This window comes from Dreissena polymorpha, chromosome 1 (assembly GCF_020536995.1).
Source record: "Dreissena polymorpha isolate Duluth1 chromosome 1, UMN_Dpol_1.0, whole genome shotgun sequence".
NCBI lineage: Eukaryota > Metazoa > Mollusca > Bivalvia > Myida > Dreissenidae > Dreissena > Dreissena polymorpha.
This window is the reverse complement of record NC_068355.1, coordinates 118,817,220-118,840,133: the sequence shown is the minus strand read 5'-3', so window position 1 is coordinate 118,840,133 and position 22,914 is coordinate 118,817,220. Positions and strand designations below refer to the sequence as shown.

General features: G+C 42.2%; 1 protein-coding gene across 2 annotated transcripts in view; it reads right to left on the bottom strand.

Moving 5' to 3' along the window:
• The window catches only part of LOC127846304 (centromere protein J-like), a 48,355-nt gene that overhangs the window by 11,392 nt on the left and 14,049 nt on the right, over positions 1 to 22,914 (bottom strand). For both annotated transcript variants that reach the window (XM_052377481.1, XM_052377474.1), the window contains exons 13-21: positions 21,606 to 22,653; positions 21,130 to 21,236; positions 20,410 to 20,565; positions 19,332 to 19,435; positions 17,482 to 17,575; positions 16,972 to 17,139; positions 16,678 to 16,783; positions 15,796 to 16,219; positions 15,264 to 15,420 (exon numbers count right to left, since the gene is read on the bottom strand). In XM_052377481.1, coding sequence (XP_052233441.1) covers positions 15,264 to 15,420; positions 15,796 to 16,219; positions 16,678 to 16,783; positions 16,972 to 17,139; positions 17,482 to 17,575; positions 19,332 to 19,435; positions 20,410 to 20,565; positions 21,130 to 21,236; positions 21,606 to 22,653 — 2,364 coding nt within the window. The remainder of the gene's footprint in view (positions 1 to 15,263; positions 15,421 to 15,795; positions 16,220 to 16,677; positions 16,784 to 16,971; positions 17,140 to 17,481; positions 17,576 to 19,331; positions 19,436 to 20,409; positions 20,566 to 21,129; positions 21,237 to 21,605; positions 22,654 to 22,914) is intronic.

Here is a 22,914-nt window from a genome sequence, read left to right as displayed (position 1 = left end):
CGAATAGCGGGGTGGGAGGTGGGACTTACCGATAACAGGTAAGTATTTAATAATTAAAATGAATTTTATTTAAAAAATTTGTTTTAATGTCATAAATACTGACCTGTTATCGTATGCTGATTTTGCAGCTGCGGTGGGAAGGTTCGTATATATTTTCCCAACACAGTAGAACCCATAAACAGGGTTATCAGCTAATGATATCAAGTAATCTTCGTTATAACGGTATTAATTATGACTTCTCGGACAGAGTAATATGTCTATGTCGTAAAGAAGACACTACCGTTAGTAAAACCACAACAAGCCCAAACGTATACAAATTGTATTGTTGGCACTTCAGAAAACGAAGATAAAAAGATGACAAGGTGGTCGGATTCCTCCAGTAAACAGCTTAGAGCACGTCAAAAAGTGGGGTGTGATTAATATATGCCCACAAAACAGACAGAGCTCTTAATTCATGCGGTCAGATCCTAAAAAGGAATGAATCCTTAGATAGGATAAGATTAACTTTCCTTAGTCGAGGTCTAACCCCGAGAAATAGAAGCCGCAGACACATCTCCCCCCCCCCCCCTTTTTTGGGGAAATGAAGAGTGTCTTTGAGAACCTCGAATGGACTTCTGACTAGAGGACTTGATATTAAGCAAGGAATCCTGGCTGACACAACAAAGTGAAAACGACAATAGATCCAACTGGAATTGGTCGTATTCAACAGAAAAAGCATGAATTTCACTTCTCCGTATGGTAAAAGCCATAATAAGAAGGAAAACCGTCTTAAAATTATATTGGAACTGTTAATAAGCCTGATGAAAAAGGTTCATAGGGAGCTCATTAAGCATCCCAACATGTTACACAAGTCAAAAACGCTTAAGAAGGTAAAGGAACGAAAAACATAGTGTTGACGTTCCATAGTTTGGATCAGTTCCAAAATAGGTAAGACAGCACAGAGTTGCGATGACTTACACAAAACAAGGTATACGAAAGCATAATCTCTATCCTTTGATGAAGAAAAGAACAAATTTCTTATCATCAAGAAAAAGATGAGAAAAACCTCTATGTATCTATAATCTAGCAGAGTGATTAAGGTAATAACTTAACTATGCTCTCAATTACCCAGTAAAAAATGAATTTCCATAGAACCTTTATACAGTTCTGATGGAATTATTCTTGCACAAGTAACAAGGATTGAAACTCTAACAGAAAAACGTTCTTCTGTAGAGATAACTAAAAGTTATTAATGGCCAGACATGAAGTGGCACATGTTTGGATCAGTAAAAATATGTCTCAGTGAGATATGATATTTGACCTGTGAAGAAGTTTCCTGAAAATAATTGTACAAGAGACTTAAAAGGTCGTAGAACCATAATCCCATGGTTCATTAAGTATATTTCATGAAATTATGGCAAAAACTCAGTTATTGCAAAAACTCACCAAGAAGGCAAGATATTCCAGTTTATGTCAATGGACGAATGTATAACAATCGCACACCCTGCTGGATCGATTTCTGTGAACTGCATTGTTGACGTTGTTCAGCATACCGGTATACACTGCGATATACGATCGCATAACGCTAATAACTAGCGTTTGATGATAAACAACATTCTTTGATATTCTATGTACACCATGCAACTCGTCTGCAACTTCACTGCCGCGCATGCGCAATTACATTATTGAACCCAACGGAAAAATAATTCGAAAGAAAGAACTGCAGGACAAAACGTCCAACAGGGCGTTGAGACGAACTGGTATGAGAAAGACGATAGAGAAAATTTGTTGTTCTTGCAAAGAACGAATAAGTTCCTGATTTCCAGTTACAAGGAGTGATAATATGATCACCTCCGTGTCTGTAAGTAAACCACGACCGATGTGTGATAGTTGAAACCATCACAAAGGAATCGTGAAAATGTGTTGTAAATGAAAAACAGCTAAAAAGAATTTTCGCTTTTCAAGATGTAAATGTGCAGGTGATATTCGTTAGGATACCACATAATTGAGAAAATCAAGATACGTTGTTCTATGTGATCGTCCATAACCTTATCTGCTCACATCTGTATAAGATGTAAGGAAGGTTGTGGTAGAATAAACTATATTCTTGCCAAGATAATCTTCTAGTCTAGACACCACTGAATAGTGGTAAATAATGACAAAAAGATACAAATCTGTGTCTTTAAATAATCCCGAGATTAATACAATTATCTTAAAAATAAAGCTGAAACGGACGTAAGAAAAGACGTCTCAGCAGAAGGACCGGTGACCGGACCGGTAAATACCGACCGGTGACCGGAACCATTTGTCAAGGATGGGTGGGCAAAGAAACCACGGCAAGCCAAACTTTCCCACTCCAAACACACTTGAAAATTGGTAGAATAGGACAGTGTTTAACACTTATAAGTTTATGACCTATCTACAGAATATAGCCTCTTCTTGAACCAATAACAGGCGCCTTTAAAATCCTGGATAATACAGGTCGCGAAGTCATCGATTTGCGAAGTACGGAAATATGATTGATAGTGGTACCTCCGGAATCGGAGGTGTGATGGCAGAAAAAGGTGAAAACCCTAGGGGTAACCTTAAGCGGGTCCACGCTTGCCGGTAGAATGCATGGAAGTCTTAAATTCTGACTTGATTAATCCATTTACTTCAAGACTTCTAAACGGGACGAATTCCGAAAGGAATACGACCAGTTATAGGAAGACGGCCTGTTATGGCCAGAAGTGTAATAGAAGAATAACTTTAAGATGAGGTCCCTCCAGATCCTAGGATCTAAGATCTGAGTTCAATAGGTCCTAAGCCATCTACAAGACTGTAGCCGCTATGCGGTCAATCTGATAGGCAATCCTATGTATCAGAACTCTTGTTGATTCCAGTAGCTTGAAAATATGCACTGCAGAAGGAGCAATAGAAAAGCAGAAGTCGATACAAATGTCGTCTTGCTAATCCTGCTAGCGTCATTAATGTGTCCCAACTGTTCCGTGACACTGACTGCAAAGTCTGTAGCCGACAGGTAAAGGCGGTTAAAACAATTCATCCTTCGGGTCTCGAACATAAATTAATAGAGGTCAAATAGTAATGTTCGACCTCAATGCTAGTCTCCGAGCCCACTTCAGCCGATCTATCTGCAAGACCAGTAGTCTGCATGTAGCCGGTTGAGATAGAAGTACAAATAACAGATATAGCATGATTTGGTAACCGTCGCCAGTAGAACATCAGTATTGAAAAACACAAGAAGTCATGTAGATTGTTGAATCCATAAAATATAGTATTCAATACAATCATAGCCAGGGGTATACAACTATGTAATGTAGACGATACCCGATATACTAAAAATTGACCGATGAAAACACAGTGGAATACCGGTAATTGGTAAGTGGTGACCGAACCGGACCGGTCAATGACCGGTAACTGTAGCCCGGTGAACGGACCAGTCATAATATGACCGGTGACGTTACCAGTTAAAGACCGAAAAATGGTGGAATCTATATGGTCTGTTATCAATGTCAAGCACTGCTCGGAAAAGATCATGCCAAAAAATCCAATCCGATGGCGATGAGACATCACTCATTCTGACCGGTGATCAGTGATCGGTGATATGACCGATGAATGGTGACCGATGTCCGGTGATCGGGACCGGTATAATATAACTGCGTCAGAATGGAAATATCTGGTGCAGAAGAATGACCATCCACGAAGTCATCTGATAATGTTAACCGGAAAAAACAACGGTAGATTATCAGTATTAATAGGCATAAGTGTCCTTGTAGTCGTAGTGGAGAAAAGAACAGCTTATCCCGAAGCCTGAATGTTAAACGAACTAGTGTTCGTATACAACTACGGCTCGGTGACTGCAACATGTGTGGATGCCATAAGAATAACCATCACACGTGGAATGGAGACATGATATTCCTAAAGGAATAAAATGGAGAACGTCGATATGACCAGTAGGTTCATTAACGCCTACGTGAGAAGTGGCGACATCCATATAACTTCGATGCCGAAATATTGTTCGGCTACGCTGGAAATATTGTCTTCTACAATATTGTCTCCGTGAGCATTGACATGATCGCTTACGAGCGTATCAACGCCGAGAACTGCTCAATGAAGGAGAGGTATGTTCGATAACTATCCAGTGGTGCTCAATGCAGTCCGCTGATGTCTACGTGAAGGTTGACGACGTCCTCGTTTCCTGCGATGTCGAGATCTGGATCGGCCGAGATGTGGATCGGCTGCGATGAGACCGAGATCTTCTAGAATAACGTCTCCGTGAGTGACGACGTGATCGCTTACGAGAGCCGCGACGATGAGAACTGCTCGACGAAGAAGAGCGTGTCCGATGTCTAATCCTTGATGAAGACGATGTATTCAACGAAGAATAGGAGAATAATTCAATGAAGAAGACCGAGTTCTTCTTCTTGACCGGTGACTGGTGTTATCGGTGGCAGGCCTAACTGATGACTGTTGACCGGTGACCGGAGCGGTGATCAATGACCGGACCGGTGACCGGACCGGACCGTTGACATGACCGGACCGTTGACATGACCGGACCGGTGACATGACCGGACCGGACCGGTGACATGACCGGTGACCGGACCGGTGACATGACCGGTGACCGGACCGGTGATCAATGACCGGACCGGTGACATGACCGGTGACATGACCGGTGACCGGACCGGTGACCGGACCGGTGATCAATGACCGGACCGGTGACCGGACCGGTGACATGACCGGTGACCGGACCGGACCGGTGACCGGACCGGTGACATGACCGGTGACATGACCGGTGACCGGACCGGTGACATGACCGGTGACCGGACCGGACCGGTGATCAATGACCGGACCGGTGACCGGACCGGACCGGTGACATGACCGGTGACCGGACCGGTGACATGACCGGTGATCAATGACCGGACCGGACCGGTGACATGACTGGTGACCGGACCGGCCGGTCAGACGTCGATCAATGGTCCGTGATCAACGTCCCCGGTGACGTACCGGTCATATCATGACCAGTGTTGTCACCGGATAATGACCGTATGGCGGATGCCAAATGGTCCGGCATTGGTCAATGTCCTTGACCAATGCCATCGGGCAAAGACCGGCTGACGGGTGTCGCCATATGGTCTGTTGTTGACCGACTGTCTAAGAGACTTAGCATAGTACGGTCGCGATCGTGCCCGATACCCGGTGACTGATACTGCAACTATCATCCATGATGATACGTGAAGGTTGACGACGTCCTCGTTTCCTGCGATGTCGAGATCTGGATCTGCCGAGATGTGGATCGGCTGCGATGAGACCGAGATCTTCTAGAATAACGTCTCCGTGAGTGACGACGTGATCGCTTACGAGAGCCGCGACGATGAGAACTGCTCGACGAAGAAGAGCGTGTCCGATGTCTAATCCTTGATGAAGACGATGTATTCAACGAAGAATAGGAGAATAATTCAATGAAGAAGACCGAGTTCTTCTTCTTGACCGGTGACTGGTGTTATCGGTGGCAGGCCTAACTGATGACTGTTGACCGGTGACCGGAGCGGTGATCAATGACCGGACCGGTGACCGGACCGGACCGTTGACATGACCGGACCGGTGACATGACCGGACCGGTGACATGACCGGTGACCGGACCGGACCGGTGACATGACCGGTGACATGACCGGTGACCGGACCGGACCGGTGATCAATGACCGGACCGGTGACCGGACCGGTGACCGGACCGGACCGGTGACCGGACCGGTGATCAATGACCGGACCGGTGACCGGACCGGTGACATGACCGGTGACCGGACCGGACCGGTGACATGACCGGTGACCGGACCGGTGATCAATGACCGGACCGGACCGGTGACATGACCGGTGACCGGACCGGCCGGTCAGACGTCGATCAATGGTCCGTGATCAACGTCCCCGGTGACGTACCGGTCATATCATGACCAGTGTTGTCACCGGATAATGACCGTATGGCGGATGCCAAATGGTCCGGCATTGGTCGATGTCCTTGACCAATGCCATCGGGCAAAGACCGGCTGACGGGTGTCGCCATATGGTCTGATGTTGACCGACTGTCTAAGAGACTTAGCATAGTACGGTCGCGATCGTGCCCGATACCCGGTGACTGATACTGCAACTATCATCCATGATCTGCGAAGTCACCGGGTATTTATCCACTCTTGTTTCTGCGACCATCATGTAGTCGAATATATGAAAAACAAGAGCAAAGCATATTCAACCATAAACTGGTCACAGACCAGATTATCATACGGCACATAAAATCATTATTTGACCATAATGAAAATTATAATAATACTGCCGTAGATCATAAATTAAACAAAAGTTTAATTCAAAACAGATGAAAAATAAAATGACGATCAATTAGATTGTCATACGGAACGTTAAAACAAATTTTTTTAAATAAAATTCATTTTAATTATTAAATACTTACCTGTTATCGTATGCTTATACTTTCCAAGGGGAAATAACTCATCCGGAATTTTAACTGGGAATCCGCCACCTCAATACCGTAATACAGGCCAGGTTAAACATAGTGCAATGCAACCTAGCAAAAAATCGGTAACCAACCCTCAATATTCTTTCAATATATATACAAAAATATTAATCGAATAGCGGGGTGGGAGGTGGGACTTACCGATAACAGGTAAGTATTTAATAATTAAAATGAATTTTATTTAAAAAATTTGTTTTAATGTCATAAATACTGACCTGTTATCGTATGCTGATTTTGCAGCTGCGGTGGGAAGGTTCGTATATATTTTCCCAACACAGTAGAACCCATAAACAGGGTTATCAGCTAATGATATCAAGTAATCTTCGTTATAACGGTATTAATTATGACTTCTCGGACAGAGTAATATGTCTATGTCGTAAAGAAGACACTACCGTTAGTAAAACCACAACAAGCCCAAACGTATACAAATTGTATTGTTGGCACTTCAGAAAACGAAGATAAAAAGATGACAAGGTGGTCGGATTCCTCCAGTAAACAGCTTAGAGCACGTCAAAAAGTGGGGTGTGATTAATATATGCCCACAAAACAGACAGAGCTCTTAATTCATGCGGTCAGATCCTAAAAAGGAATGAATCCTTAGATAGGATAAGATTAACTTTCCTTAGTCGAGGTCTAACCCCGAGAAATAGAAGCCGCAGACACATCTCCCCCCCCCCCCCCTTTTTTGGGGAAATGAAGAGTGTCTTTGAGAACCTCGAATGGACTTCTGACTAGAGGACTTGATATTAAGCAAGGAATCCTGGCTGACACAACAAAGTGAAAACGACAATAGATCCAACTGGAATTGGTCGTATTCAACAGAAAAAGCATGAATTTCACTTCTCCGTATGGTAAAAGCCATAATAAGAAGGAAAACCGTCTTAAAATTATATTGGAACTGTTAATAAGCCTGATGAAAAAGGTTCATAGGGAGCTCATTAAGCATCCCAACATGTTACACAAGTCAAAAACGCTTAAGAAGGTAAAGGAACGAAAAACATAGTGTTGACGTTCCATAGTTTGGATCAGTTCCAAAATAGGTAAGACAGCACAGAGTTGCGATGACTTACACAAAACAAGGTATACGAAAGCATAATCTCTATCCTTTGATGAAGAAAAGAACAAATTTCTTATCATCAAGAAAAAGATGAGAAAAACCTCTATGTATCTATAATCTAGCAGAGTGATTAAGGTAATAACTTAACTATGCTCTCAATTACCCAGTAAAAAATGAATTTCCATAGAACCTTTATACAGTTCTGATGGAATTATTCTTGCACAAGTAACAAGGATTGAAACTCTAACAGAAAAACGTTCTTCTGTAGAGATAACTAAAAGTTATTAATGGCCAGACATGAAGTGGCACATGTTTGGATCAGTAAAAATATGTCTCAGTGAGATATGATATTTGACCTGTGAAGAAGTTTCCTGAAAATAATTGTACAAGAGACTTAAAAGGTCGTAGAACCATAATCCCATGGTTCATTAAGTATATTTCATGAAATTATGGCAAAAACTCAGTTATTGCAAAAACTCACCAAGAAGGCAAGATATTCCAGTTTATGTCAATGGACGAATGTATAACAATCGCACACCCTGCTGGATCGATTTCTGTGAACTGCATTGTTGACGTTGTTCAGCATACCGGTATACACTGCGATATACGATCGCATAACGCTAATAACTAGCGTTTGATGATAAACAACATTCTTTGATATTCTATGTACACCATGCAACTCGTCTGCAACTTCACTGCCGCGCATGCGCAATTACATTATTGAACCCAACGGAAAAATAATTCGAAAGAAAGAACTGCAGGACAAAACGTCCAACAGGGCGTTGAGACGAACTGGTATGAGAAAGACGATAGAGAAAATTTGTTGTTCTTGCAAAGAACGAATAAGTTCCTGATTTCCAGTTACAAGGAGTGATAATATGATCACCTCCGTGTCTGTAAGTAAACCACGACCGATGTGTGATAGTTGAAACCATCACAAAGGAATCGTGAAAATGTGTTGTAAATGAAAAACAGCTAAAAAGAATTTTCGCTTTTCAAGATGTAAATGTGCAGGTGATATTCGTTAGGATACCACATAATTGAGAAAATCAAGATACGTTGTTCTATGTGATCGTCCATAACCTTATCTGCTCACATCTGTATAAGATGTAAGGAAGGTTGTGGTAGAATAAACTATATTCTTGCCAAGATAATCTTCTAGTCTAGACACCACTGAATAGTGGTAAATAATGACAAAAAGATACAAATCTGTGTCTTTAAATAATCCCGAGATTAATACAATTATCTTAAAAATAAAGCTGAAACGGACGTAAGAAAAGACGTCTCAGCAGAAGGACCGGTGACCGGACCGGTAAATACCGACCGGTGACCGGAACCATTTGTCAAGGATGGGTGGGCAAAGAAACCACGGCAAGCCAAACTTTCCCACTCCAAACACACTTGAAAATTGGTAGAATAGGACAGTGTTTAACACTTATAAGTTTATGACCTATCTACAGAATATAGCCTCTTCTTGAACCAATAACAGGCGCCTTTAAAATCCTGGATAATACAGGTCGCGAAGTCATCGATTTGCGAAGTACGGAAATATGATTGATAGTGGTACCTCCGGAATCGGAGGTGTGATGGCAGAAAAAGGTGAAAACCCTAGGGGTAACCTTAAGCGGGTCCACGCTTGCCGGTAGAATGCATGGAAGTCTTAAATTCTGACTTGATTAATCCATTTACTTCAAGACTTCTAAACGGGACGAATTCCGAAAGGAATACGACCAGTTATAGGAAGACGGCCTGTTATGGCCAGAAGTGTAATAGAAGAATAACTTTAAGATGAGGTCCCTCCAGATCCTAGGATCTAAGATCTGAGTTCAATAGGTCCTAAGCCATCTACAAGACTGTAGCCGCTATGCGGTCAATCTGATAGGCAATCCTATGTATCAGAACTCTTGTTGATTCCAGTAGCTTGAAAATATGCACTGCAGAAGGAGCAATAGAAAAGCAGAAGTCGATACAAATGTCGTCTTGCTAATCCTGCTAGCGTCATTAATGTGTCCCAACTGTTCCGTGACACTGACTGCAAAGTCTGTAGCCGACAGGTAAAGGCGGTTAAAACAATTCATCCTTCGGGTCTCGAACATAAATTAATAGAGGTCAAATAGTAATGTTCGACCTCAATGCTAGTCTCCGAGCCCACTTCAGCCGATCTATCTGCAAGACCAGTAGTCTGCATGTAGCCGGTTGAGATAGAAGTACAAATAACAGATATAGCATGATTTGGTAACCGTCGCCAGTAGAACATCAGTATTGAAAAACACAAGAAGTCATGTAGATTGTTGAATCCATAAAATATAGTATTCAATACAATCATAGCCAGGGGTATACAACTATGTAATGTAGACGATACCCGATATACTAAAAATTGACCGATGAAAACACAGTGGAATACCGGTAATTGGTAAGTGGTGACCGAACCGGACCGGTCAATGACCGGTAACTGTAGCCCGGTGAACGGACCAGTCATAATATGACCGGTGACGTTACCAGTTAAAGACCGAAAAATGGTGGAATCTATATGGTCTGTTATCAATGTCAAGCACTGCTCGGAAAAGATCATGCCAAAAAATCCAATCCGATGGCGATGAGACATCACTCATTCTGACCGGTGATCAGTGATCGGTGATATGACCGATGAATGGTGACCGATGTCCGGTGATCGGGACCGGTATAATATAACTGCGTCAGAATGGAAATATCTGGTGCAGAAGAATGACCATCCACGAAGTCATCTGATAATGTTAACCGGAAAAAACAACGGTAGATTATCAGTATTAATAGGCATAAGTGTCCTTGTAGTCGTAGTGGAGAAAAGAACAGCTTATCCCGAAGCCTGAATGTTAAACGAACTAGTGTTCGTATACAACTACGGCTCGGTGACTGCAACATGTGTGGATGCCATAAGAATAACCATCACACGTGGAATGGAGACATGATATTCCTAAAGGAATAAAATGGAGAACGTCGATATGACCAGTAGGTTCATTAACGCCTACGTGAGAAGTGGCGACATCCATATAACTTCGATGCCGAAATATTGTTCGGCTACGCTGGAAATATTGTCTTCTACAATATTGTCTCCGTGAGCATTGACATGATCGCTTACGAGCGTATCAACGCCGAGAACTGCTCAATGAAGGAGAGGTATGTTCGATAACTATCCAGTGGTGCTCAATGCAGTCCGCTGATGTCTACGTGAAGGTTGACGACGTCCTCGTTTCCTGCGATGTCGAGATCTGGATCGGCCGAGATGTGGATCGGCTGCGATGAGACCGAGATCTTCTAGAATAACGTCTCCGTGAGTGACGACGTGATCGCTTACGAGAGCCGCGACGATGAGAACTGCTCGACGAAGAAGAGCGTGTCCGATGTCTAATCCTTGATGAAGACGATGTATTCAACGAAGAATAGGAGAATAATTCAATGAAGAAGACCGAGTTCTTCTTCTTGACCGGTGACTGGTGTTATCGGTGGCAGGCCTAACTGATGACTGTTGACCGGTGACCGGAGCGGTGATCAATGACCGGACCGGTGACCGGACCGGACCGTTGACATGACCGGACCGGTGACATGACCGGACCGGTGACATGACCGGACCGGACCGGTGACATGACCGGTGACCGGACCGGTGACATGACCGGTGACCGGACCGGTGATCAATGACCGGACCGGTGACATGACCGGTGACATGACCGGTGACCGGACCGGTGACATGACCGGTGACCGGACCGGACCGGTGATCAATGACCGGACCGGTGACCGGACCGGTGACATGACCGGTGACCGGACCGGACCGGTGACCGGACCGGTGACATGACCGGTGACATGACCGGTGACCGGACCGGTGACATGACCGGTGACCGGACCGGTGATCAATGACCGGACCGGTGACCGGACCGGACCGGTGACATGACCGGTGACTGGACCGGTGACATGACCGGTGATCAATGACCGGACCGGACCGGTGACATGACTGGTGACCGGACCGGCCGGTCAGACGTCGATCAATGGTCCGTGATCAACGTCCCCGGTGACGTACCGGTCATATCATGACCAGTGTTGTCACCGGATAATGACCGTATGGCGGATGCCAAATGGTCCGGCATTGGTCAATGTCCTTGACCAATGCCATCGGGCAAAGACCGGCTGACGGGTGTCGCCATATGGTCTGTTGTTGACCGACTGTCTAAGAGACTTAGCATAGTACGGTCGCGATCGTGCCCGATACCCGGTGACTGATACTGCAACTATCATCCATGATCTGCGAAGTCACCGGGTATTTATCCACTCTTGTTTCTGCGACCATCATGTAGTCGAATATATGAAAAACAAGAGCAAAGCATATTCAACCATAAACTGGTCACAGACCAGATTATCATACGGCACATAAAATCATTATTTGACCATAATGAAAATTATAATAATACTGCCGTAGATCATAAATTAAACAAAAGTTTAATTCAAAACAGATGAAAAATAAAATGACGATCAAATAGATTGTCATACGGAACGTTAAAATCATTATTGCACACAATGGCAAATGATAAACAATCTGTCAATAGAAGAACACGCTTTGCACGATCTCGTAACACATTAGAAGAACATGCTTTGCACGTTCTAGCAATGTATTAGAAGAGCACGTTTTGCACGTGGTTGTTCGCGCCTGAAAACACCCAGCATGGTAGAAATAAACCATTGTTCGATAAAAACAAGCATGGCTTACCTTTTACAAATGAAACAAAATCCATTAAATCCACACAAATTAATCCGAATGAGAAATAAAAAGATAAATAACACAATTTATCTATTCAAAACCCCAATCAACCAAGTGAACAACAATATTTTAATTCAGAGCCGTAAAAGACACGTATACACCTGGTTGATCCGGAAAGAATATTGAGGGTTGGTTACCGATTTTTTGCTAGGTTGCATTGCACTATGTTTAACCTGGCCTGTATTACGGTATTGAGGTGGCGGATTCCCAGTTAAAATTCCGGATGAGTTATTTCCCCTTGGAAAGTATAAGCATACGATAACAGGTCAGTATTTATGACATTAAAATCATTATTGCACACAATGGCAAATGATAAACAATCTGTCAATAGAAGAACACGCTTTGCACGATCTCGTAACACATTAGAAGAACATGCTTTGCACGTTCTAGCAATGTATTAGAAGAGCACGTTTTGCACGTGGTCGTTCGCGCCTGAAAACACCCAGCATGGTAGAAATAAACCATTGTTCGATAAAAACAAGCATGGCTTACCTTTTACAAATGAAACAAAATCCATTAAATCCACACAAATTAATCCGAATGAGAAATAAAAAGATAAATAACACAATTTATCTATTCAAAACCCCAATCAACCAAGTGAAAAACAATATTTTAATTCAGAGCCGTAAAAGACACGTATACACCTGGTTGATCCGGAAAGAATATTGAGGGTTGGTTACCGATTTTTGGCTAGGTTGCATTGCACTATGTTTAACCTGGCCTGTATTACGGTATTAGGTGGCGGATTCCCAGTTAAAATTCCGGATGAGTTATTTCCCCTTGGAAAGTATAAGCATACGATAACAGGTCAGTATTTATGACATTAAAATGGATTTTTAATGAGAGAATACTTCTTTTAAATGAAAAAACAATAAAAGCAGAAAGGGTCTTCCCTGATAAGCCTGTGCACATGCAGAAAGGGTCTTCCCTGATTAGCCTGTGCACATGCAGAAAGGGTCTTCCCTGATTAGCCTGTGCACATGCAGAAAGTGTCTTCCCTGATGAGCCTGTGCACATGCAGAAAGTGTCTTCCTTGAAAAGCCTGTGCACATGCAGAAACGGTCTTCCCTGATGAGCCTGTGCACATGCAGAAAGGGTCTTCCCTGATTAGCCTGTGCACATGCAGAAAGGGTCTTCCCTGATTAGCCTGTGCACATGCAGAAAGGGTCTTCCCTGATTAGCCTGTGCACATGCAGAAAGGGTCTTCCCTGATTAGCCTGTGCACATGCAGAAAGTGTCTTCCCTGATTAGCCTGTGCACTTGCATTACGCCCAGTTTTCCCAGAGTGAGGCTCAGTAATTTTGACAGTTAACCTTGCCATCACTGTGCTGCACCTCCTCATAGTTAACCTTGCCATCACTGTGCTGCACCTCCTCATAGTTTACCTTGCCATCACTGTGCTGCACCTCCTCATAGTTAACCTTGCCATCACTGTGCTGCACCTCCTCATAGTTTACCTTGCCATCACTGTGCTGCACCTCCTCATAGTTTACCTTGCCATCACTGTGCTGCACCTCCTCATAGTTTACCTTGCCATCACTGTGCTGCACCTCCTCATAGTTTACCTTGCCATCACTGTGCTGCACCTCCTCATAGTTTACCTTGCCATCACTGTGCTGCACCTCCTCATAGTTTACCTTGCCATCACTGTGCTGCACCTCCTCATAGTTTACCTTACCATCACTGTGCTGCACCTCCTCATAGTTTACCTTGCCATCACTGTGCTGCACCTCCTCATAGTTTACCGTGCCATCACTGTGCTGCACCTCCTCATAGTTTACCTTGCCATCACTGTGCTGCACCTCCTCATAGTTTACCTTGCCATCACTGTGCTGCACCTCCTCATAGTTTACCTTGCCATCACTGTGCTGCACCTCCTCATAGTTTACCTTGCCATCACTGTGCTGCACCTCCTCATAGTTTACCTTGCCATCACTGTGCTGCACCTCCTCATAGTTTACCTTGCCATCACTGTGCTGCACCTCCTCATAGTTTACCTTGCCATCACTGTGCTGCACCTCCTCATAGTTAACCTTGCCATCACTGTGCTGCACCTCCTCATAGTTTACCTTGCCATCACTGTGCTGCACCTCCTCATAGTTAACCTTGCCATCACTGTGCTGCACCTCCTCATAGTTAACCTTGCCATCACTGTGCTGCACCTCCTCATAGTTTACCTTGCCATCACTGTGCTGCACCTCCTCATATTTTACCTAACCATCACTGTGCTGCACCTCCTCATAGTTTACCTTGCCATCACTGTGCTGCACCTCCTCATAGTTTACCTTGCCATCACTGTGCTGCACCACCTCATAGACAGTTTACCTTGCCATCACTGTGCTGCACCTCCTCATAGACAGTTTACCTTGCCATCACTGTGCTGCACCTCCTCATAGACAGTTTACCTTGCCATCACTGTGCTGCACCTCCTCATAGACAGTTTACCTTGCCATCACTGTGCTGCACCTCCTCATAGACAGTTTACCTTGCCATCACTGTGCTGCACCTCCTCATAGACAGTTTACCTTGCCATCACTGTGCTGCACCTCCTCATAGACAGTTTACCTTGCCATCACTGTGCTGCACCTCCTCATAGACAGTTACCTTGCCATCACTGTGCTGCACCTCCTCATAGACAGTTTACCTTGCCATCACTATGCTGCACCTCCTCATAGACAGTTTATCTTGCCATCACTGTGCTGCGCCTCCTCATAGACAGTTTACCTTGCCATCACTGTGCTGCACCTCCTCATAGACAGTTTACCTTGCCATCACTGTGCTGCACCTCCTCATAGACAGTTTACCTTGCCATCACTGTGCTGCACCTCCTCATAGACAGTTTACCTTGCCATCACTGTGCTGCACCTCCTCATAGACAGTTTACCTTGCCATCACTGTGCTGCACCTCCTCATAGACAGTTTACCTTGCCATCACTGTGCTGCACCTCCTCATAGTCGTTGTGGTCTCCCTTGTCAATGACAGAACGGTCCACCCCGTACTTCCCAGCTGCCAGCTTGCGAGGCACCGATGGCTGCTCCTGTACCGGGGCCTCACTGCTTGGCTCACCATATATGCTCACACTGCAATAGCGGTAGCAGTTGTTTCATATTATAATAATTATATAATATTATAGAGAAAGTAACAAGTACATGTTCAATTAACTGGCCTGTTTATAAACACTAATTTATACCAGAAGTGATTCAATGGAGCCCAGATTCTAACATTTAATGTGACTGGTTACATATAAGATACATTTTGAACAGATGAGCTACACTCTAAAAGGGTTTTTACTGAATACCCTACTATGCTAGAGGATTTGAAACTAAAAATATGTCAGCATAATGAAACTTTATTTTTAATATCTTATCACAATTAGTAATACAAAACTTCTTCATGAATAGAAATGTACCAACAGATTATTGATTAAAACTTACACAGAAGCAAACAATACATACTCCTGTGGAGCAGCCATGGTTCCCAGCTCCTGTCGAGGAACTTCCTCCCCATATGAGTTCCGCAGTGTGCTTTTGGGGTCCACCTTCCCTGAACCATTGCCAGCCTTACCAGCATGCTTCACTTGCTTTGCATTGCAGTGAGGTACCTGAGTTACATGACCAGGTTTGGAATTGTAGGATCCCTTCTTGGCCGGCTGGTTTGTCTTCACTGCAGCAGACGTCTTTGTAGACTGGTTCACGTTTGACTGCTTTCCGTGTGTTGTGGACTGGGTGGTGAGAGGTTGGTGGGTGGAGGGAGGGGCCTGGGACGTGTGAGGTGGGCCGGAGTTGGAGCTGTGCGAGTGGGCGACACTGGTCCGGATGTTTGAGGCCTTGGAGTGAGCTGGCTGAGACTTCTGTAGTCCTCCACTGTGACTCGACAAATCTGAAATACATACATCCATGTATAGCTTAGACTACAAGTGTCTTTCAAACAGCTTTTTGATTTACATTTTAACTTCTTGAAATATCGAGCTGATCATCTTTTGATTATTATCTGGTTAACAAGAAAATATTTATGTTTTGTCTCCTAAAATAGAATTGCTTGGTGAGTTATCCCAGAACATAAAAAGTATTAATCTATTGAAAATTTTAAGAGAACAAATTTGAATTTTCATAATGACATTGATTGTCCAAGTTGAAAAATAGGGCATAATTACTATTTCAACATAGGAGGAAACAAATTACACATGCACAACTTCATATCAGACAGACAGACGGAGGGATGGACAGACAGACAGACAGGCAGACAGACACACTTAAGCCCATGAGGAATCTTGAATACACCCCTTAACAGAGGGGTATATTACTATATCACTGAATTAAAATACTACCATATATTACCATTCATTGGCTGCTCGCCATAGTCATGTTCCCCATTAGTCATGTGGCTTCGATGGCGGTCATCTGCTGGGGTACTGCTTATAATATTGGATGTCCGTGACTTATTCTGTAATGAAACATTGAAATTTTTCATGAAGGGAACAACTTTGTGTATCTACACATGACACATCATTAAGACTGTATTCCTGATCAAAGATTGAGGTGCCAAGCATTTAAGACTTTTTCAAAATTGTATCCAAATATTAATTTGTCTTATGACTTTAAATTGAAATTTCTGCCTCCTTTATAAAGCACCTTGTCGTCTTTCTGCATCCACTCGATGCGTTTCTTCTCCAGCATCTTGAGTTCCTCTCTGAGTTCCTCATTCTCCGCCTCTAGGGCCTCCATCTTGTCTCGCAGCCGAGAGTTGTTGGACGTCCAGCGTGACTCCTTCCGCTTCATTTCCTCCTGGAGCTCTGACAACTGCAACAATATATCAGCATTAATAACCCCGTGATCAGACATGCATTGTTGAAAAAAAACTAACTAAATAACCCATGACCAGGACTGCAATGTGGAAAAAAACATAAACTAAATTAACTAAAATATCGCATGACAAGGGCTGCATTGTCAAAACTTATACATGATCTTAATTTAGCTTTATTTCAGCAATACATGACAAAGCTGCCATGATACAGAAAGGGAACCAATCAATATTAAAGCTGTGACCTAATGTTCATTTACATTCTTAAGTTGTTGCAGTAAATAAAAGTCAGTAAAGTGTGGTTAACAACAGTTCACTGAAATGCAAAGCAAAGAAAGTACCTGCATGCGTAAATTTTCTATTTCTTCTCTCTCCTTTTTGTCAGGGCCAGCTCTAGCTGCTTTCTGGTACTTGTCAAACATTTTACGCTCGTGCCTTTAAAAAATAATACATAATATCTACAGTATTAAAACTATAAGCAGCCTAAATAGTAGCTATTTCTTGTCACTTATCATTAACTATGACTGACAAATTAATTTTCTTCAATTAACCCAACCCACAACCAGTCAAAACCCATTTCATGACAACTCCCCATATAAATATGACGTTTCAACCCCCTTGTAGTTTGTTGCTATTTGATTTTATAATTTGAGGTTTAATTTACTAATGTGAGTGAAGCACGCTGCAAACAGATGATCACATGAGATTGTGCACAACTCTACCTTAACATATGTCTGCCCCATAACAAACAAAAACAAGGGCTGTTTTTAAAACATGCATGCCCCAAATATGGGCTCTACGTTGTAGTGACAGCCATTGTGTGAATATGTTTTTTGTCACTGTGACCTTGACCTTTGACCTAGTGACCTGAAAATCAATAGGGGTCCTCTGCCAGCCATGATCAATTTACCTATGAAGTTTCATGATCCTAGCCATAAGCGTTCTTGAGTTATCATCCGGAAACCATTTTACTATTTCGGGTCACCGTGACCTTGACCTTTGACCTAGTGACCTGAAAATCAATAGGGGTCATCTGCGAGTCATGATCAATCTACCTATTAAGTTTCATGATCCTAGGAATAAGCGTTCTTGAGTTATCATCCGGAAACCATTTTACTATTTCTGGTCACCATGACCTTGACCTTTGACCTAGTGACCTCAAAATCAATAGGGGTCATCTGCGAGTCATGATCGATGTACCTATAAGTTTCATGATCGTAGCCATTAGCGTTCTTGAGTTATCATCCAGAAAAACCATTTTACTATTTCAGGTCACCGTGACCTTGACCTTTGATATAGTGACCTGAAAATCAATAGGGGTCAACTGCGAGTCATGATCAATCTACCTATCAAGTTTCATGATCCTAGGCATATGCGTTCTTGAGTCATCATCCGGAAACCATTTTACTATTTCGGGTCACCGTGACCTTGACCTTTGACCTAGGGACCTGAAAATCAATAGGGGGTCATCTGCCAGTCATGATCAATGTACCTATGAAGTTTCATGATCCTAGGCATAAGCGTTCTTGAGTTATCATCCAGAAGCCATTTTACTATTTCGGGTCACTGTGACTTTGACCTTTGACCTAGTGACCTGAAAATCAATAGGGGTCATCTGCCAGCCATTATCAATCTACCTACGAAGTTTCATGAACCTAGGCATAAGCGTTCTTGAGTTATCATTCGGAAACCATTTTACTATTGCGGGTCACTGTGACCTTAACCTTTGACCTAATGACCTGAAAAACAATAGGGGTCATCTGCGAGTCATGATCAATCTACCTATCAAGTTTCATGATCCTAGGCCTAAGCGCTCTTGAGTTATCATCCCGAAACCATTTTACTATTTCGGGTCACCGTGACCTTGACCTTTGACCTAGTGACCTGAAAATCAATAGGGGTCATCTGCGAGTCATGATCAATGTACCTATGAAGTTTCATGATCCTAGACCGAAGCGTTCTTGAGTTATCATCCGGAAACCACCTGGTGGACGGACCGACAGACCGACAGACGTGCAAAGCAATATACCTCCTCTTCTTTGAAGGGGGGCATAACAAACAAGCATGGCTGACTGAAATTGTACAACCCCTTCTGAAATATACTAAGGATGTGTCAAAAACATTCAAGCATGACAGGCTGAGCTATTGTATACTGTATTTGACTATATTTCAGCCATATCAAAACACTCACTTAAGTTTCTTCAGCTCCTCTTTCTTGAACTCTTCAAATCTCTTCAACTCCTCTGCCTTCTCCCTCTCAAACTCTTCAATCTCCTTCTTCAGCTTAGCAAGTCCCTGCCAACACATGATCAACATGACAAAACACTGGTACGCAGGACTGCCCCTGTCTCAACATTTTCTTTAACCATAGTTGCCTTTCTATGGTAAACTTCTTATCTTTTTGGCTATTTTATAGGTTTAAAGAAGACAAAATGCAGCAAAATAGAATTTTCTATAAACAATTTGGTCAATTTGTACCCAGTGCCTAATTTGTCTAATGGCAGAGTAAGCCCTTGGTACGAAAAAATTGAATACAATATACTACTTTCTTCCCTGGCTTTACTCTGTTTTCACCACAGTAACAAGATGATCACAGTCAATAACTCAGTCTTGGCTTACAATTTCTGTCTACTTGTTAATTAGAGAATGTCTGCACAATTGCAAATGACAAAAAATGGATTAAGAAATGTCCATTTGACTGTTTATTCATTACACTCAATGAAATCACCAAAATTTGATAAATTTCAAAGGTCACTAATAAATATTTTTTAAGGAAAAAAGGGAACCAAAACTGAATATCAACTGTACTTTATAAAGGCTAAATAAAATTATGATCACTTTGAATTTTGTCTTTTCCCAACTGACCAGCAGCCTTAACCCTAGCAATCCCATTTTCAGTTTCAGTGCCTTTACCGTTTTAATGAAACATTTGGCTTTTTTTAGACATCTGACAAACTTTTTTGTATCATTTTGCAGTGAAAATTGAGGTCAGTACAAATCAAAAGCTGCAGGAAATTTATTTTGCTATTAAATTTGTCAGAAATATAATCAATTGCCATTCTGTTTAAAAACATAAGCAAAAAATGAAAAACATAAACGGTAAATCATGATGAAATTTACCACATATTTATTAAACTAGTTGTATGGTCAAAAATAATAATTAGTTAATTTGCATATTTAATCCGTTCATCAGTGCACTTAAAAAGTTTAAGGTCAAATGTAATTAAAGCCACATTTTTTCAGCGGCATGGCGTCTCATTGCCGCCCACCTCCTCTCGCTCCGTCCTCAGCTTGGCAAGATGGCCGTTCTCGCTACGGAACTTCTCGATCTCCCGCTCCAGTTCTATGAGCTTGTCTCTGAGCACCTTGGACTGGACGCCCTCTCCCCCGCCAGCCTGACTGGCCTGCTTCACCCTCTGTAAGTCCTGAATGGGTGACAGCAAATATAGGCCTAAGAGTTTATGGTTGAACAAGTTCCAACTACACTTGAAGCTTGAAAGTTGTTTGAGAATCTTAGAGAGTGGTGGATCATTCAAATTCATTTTGACCCTTTAAATTTTTAGCAATCATCATCTTAGGGAGGAGAGGATCATTCAAATTCTGATTAATAACATTCAAGAACATCCTTCATGTTCATTTAGACCCTTGCAACATTAGCAATCATTATTTCGGTGAAAACCAGAATTTATATTACTTTCAATGATTTTGACCACAATATGTCACAATCCCAGCCTTACTTCTACATGACCGCTACGAGAAACACACAAATAATTTTGTTGTCACAGGCCTTGACTGTTAGTTCACAGTTACTAACCAAAGGTGTGAAAACAGTTTGAGCAATCCTACTAGAGTCATTTATTACTGACTAGATTAATGACTTGGTATTCATAATAAGAAATGTGGATAAAAAGACGCCTACCGTTAGTTGAATAAATCTAGTATTTGATGTAACAAAAAGAGAAACAAATGGCAGACACATTAAACATTACCTGTTCTTCCTGTTTTACTTGGACTGGTTTTAGCTGGGGAAACAATTTTGTGACCAGTTTTGAAGTGGGTGGGGTATCCTTTTGATCGCTGGAGATTTCTTGTGGAGCTGGACACATTGGAGTAATTATTTTATATATTATTATTACCCCAGTAACAGTAACACAGTACATTTATTTAAAAACAAAATTACATCAGACTTAGTGTTGTGTAGAAAATCATGTCAATTTCAACTCAATACATACTAAATCTTATGTTCATTGATTATTGTAAAAAATAAATTTTGTTTTGATGCATGGCTTTTTACCTGATCGAGTGAACACCCCTGTGCATTAATTCCTACACATCCAATATCCCAGTATGGGTTATTAATTTGATAAATCAGGCAGAATTGCTAAATTAACTTACACAAAAAAACAACAACATCAAAGTGCTTAACATTCCCAGGTAAGTAAACATATTTCCATTTATTACATACCTTGAACTTTGTCTGGCTTCTTAGATTCCTCTATAAGAGTTTTGTCATGGCCTGGCTCAGTTTCACCTAACTTAGACTTGCCCAGTTTTGGATTAGGTGTATTATCATTCCATTCTTCATCATCATCAAAATGAAGTGCCTTCTTTTCACTCATCACTTTTTGCGAACCTTTATTATGTGATTTGTCATCATCATCATTATCATCACTGTAACTGCTGTTCTTCTTGTTACCTATAGAATCAGTGTCGGAATGATAGGAAAACTTTGTTTCCTCTTTCAAAACTGTCACAGGATTCATCTTTTCCTTTGATATAACCATTGGTGATTTAGAGCTCATAGTGATTAAACCTGTATTAAAATTGGTGGTTAAGAAATCCTTCTCAGTAATGCCATTTTGATGGGTGGCCTTAGTTTGATCGTCCTTGCGCCCAGCCACTTTTCGTGTGAACACTTTTGTAGGAGATTCCTCTATGATAAAATCTTCATCAGAGGTAGTTTCAGAATCAGAAGAAGAGTCGCTGACCGTCTCAAATTCCTGTTCCGACCCCGATGTCACACTGGTCTCTGTCATACCCGTGTAACTCAGAACCCGCACCAATTTTTTGTCTGTTGAACACACTGAATCATTTTTTGATCCCTCATGAACACTAGACACTAACTGCCCCATATGGTCAAAGCGACAATTCCCTCTACTGTTCAACATCTCTGAATGACTGGAGTTCATTTTTGTCCTATCCCCAGAGTCCCTGTGTTCACTGCTGTCAGAATCACTGTCACTGTCGGACTCACTACTGTCACTGCTCTCACTCGCGCTTTTTTCTTCTTGAATTGGCATCGACTTTGGAGCTTCTTTCCTTTTTATATGTTTCACTTCCACTTGTGTTTCAGCACCATTTTTATTAAATTCTGGTAGAAGGGCAGGCTTGTTGGAATGTCTTACTAGATTCAACTTGTTTTGGGGCATGTTTTTCTGACTAGCCTCTTTATGCTGCTCCAGTTTTCTTATGAGAGCTGCCCTAGGGCTCACTGGCCTTACTACATCTGGGTTCTGGAATATAAAATGACGCTTAACAAAGTGATTTTTATTTTTTTATCAAATAACTATTGTAATGACATTATTTAACCCATTTTTGCCTAGTGGACTCTCCCATCCTTCTAAATTGGATCAATGTATTTCCAAAATTAGGGATGTCTAGTATACTTATTTCTATATTTAGAATATTTCTTACAGAAATTCCTTGAAGCAAACAGCTCAGACCCTGATGAGATGCCGCATCATGCAGCGTCTCATCTGGGTCTACACTGTTTG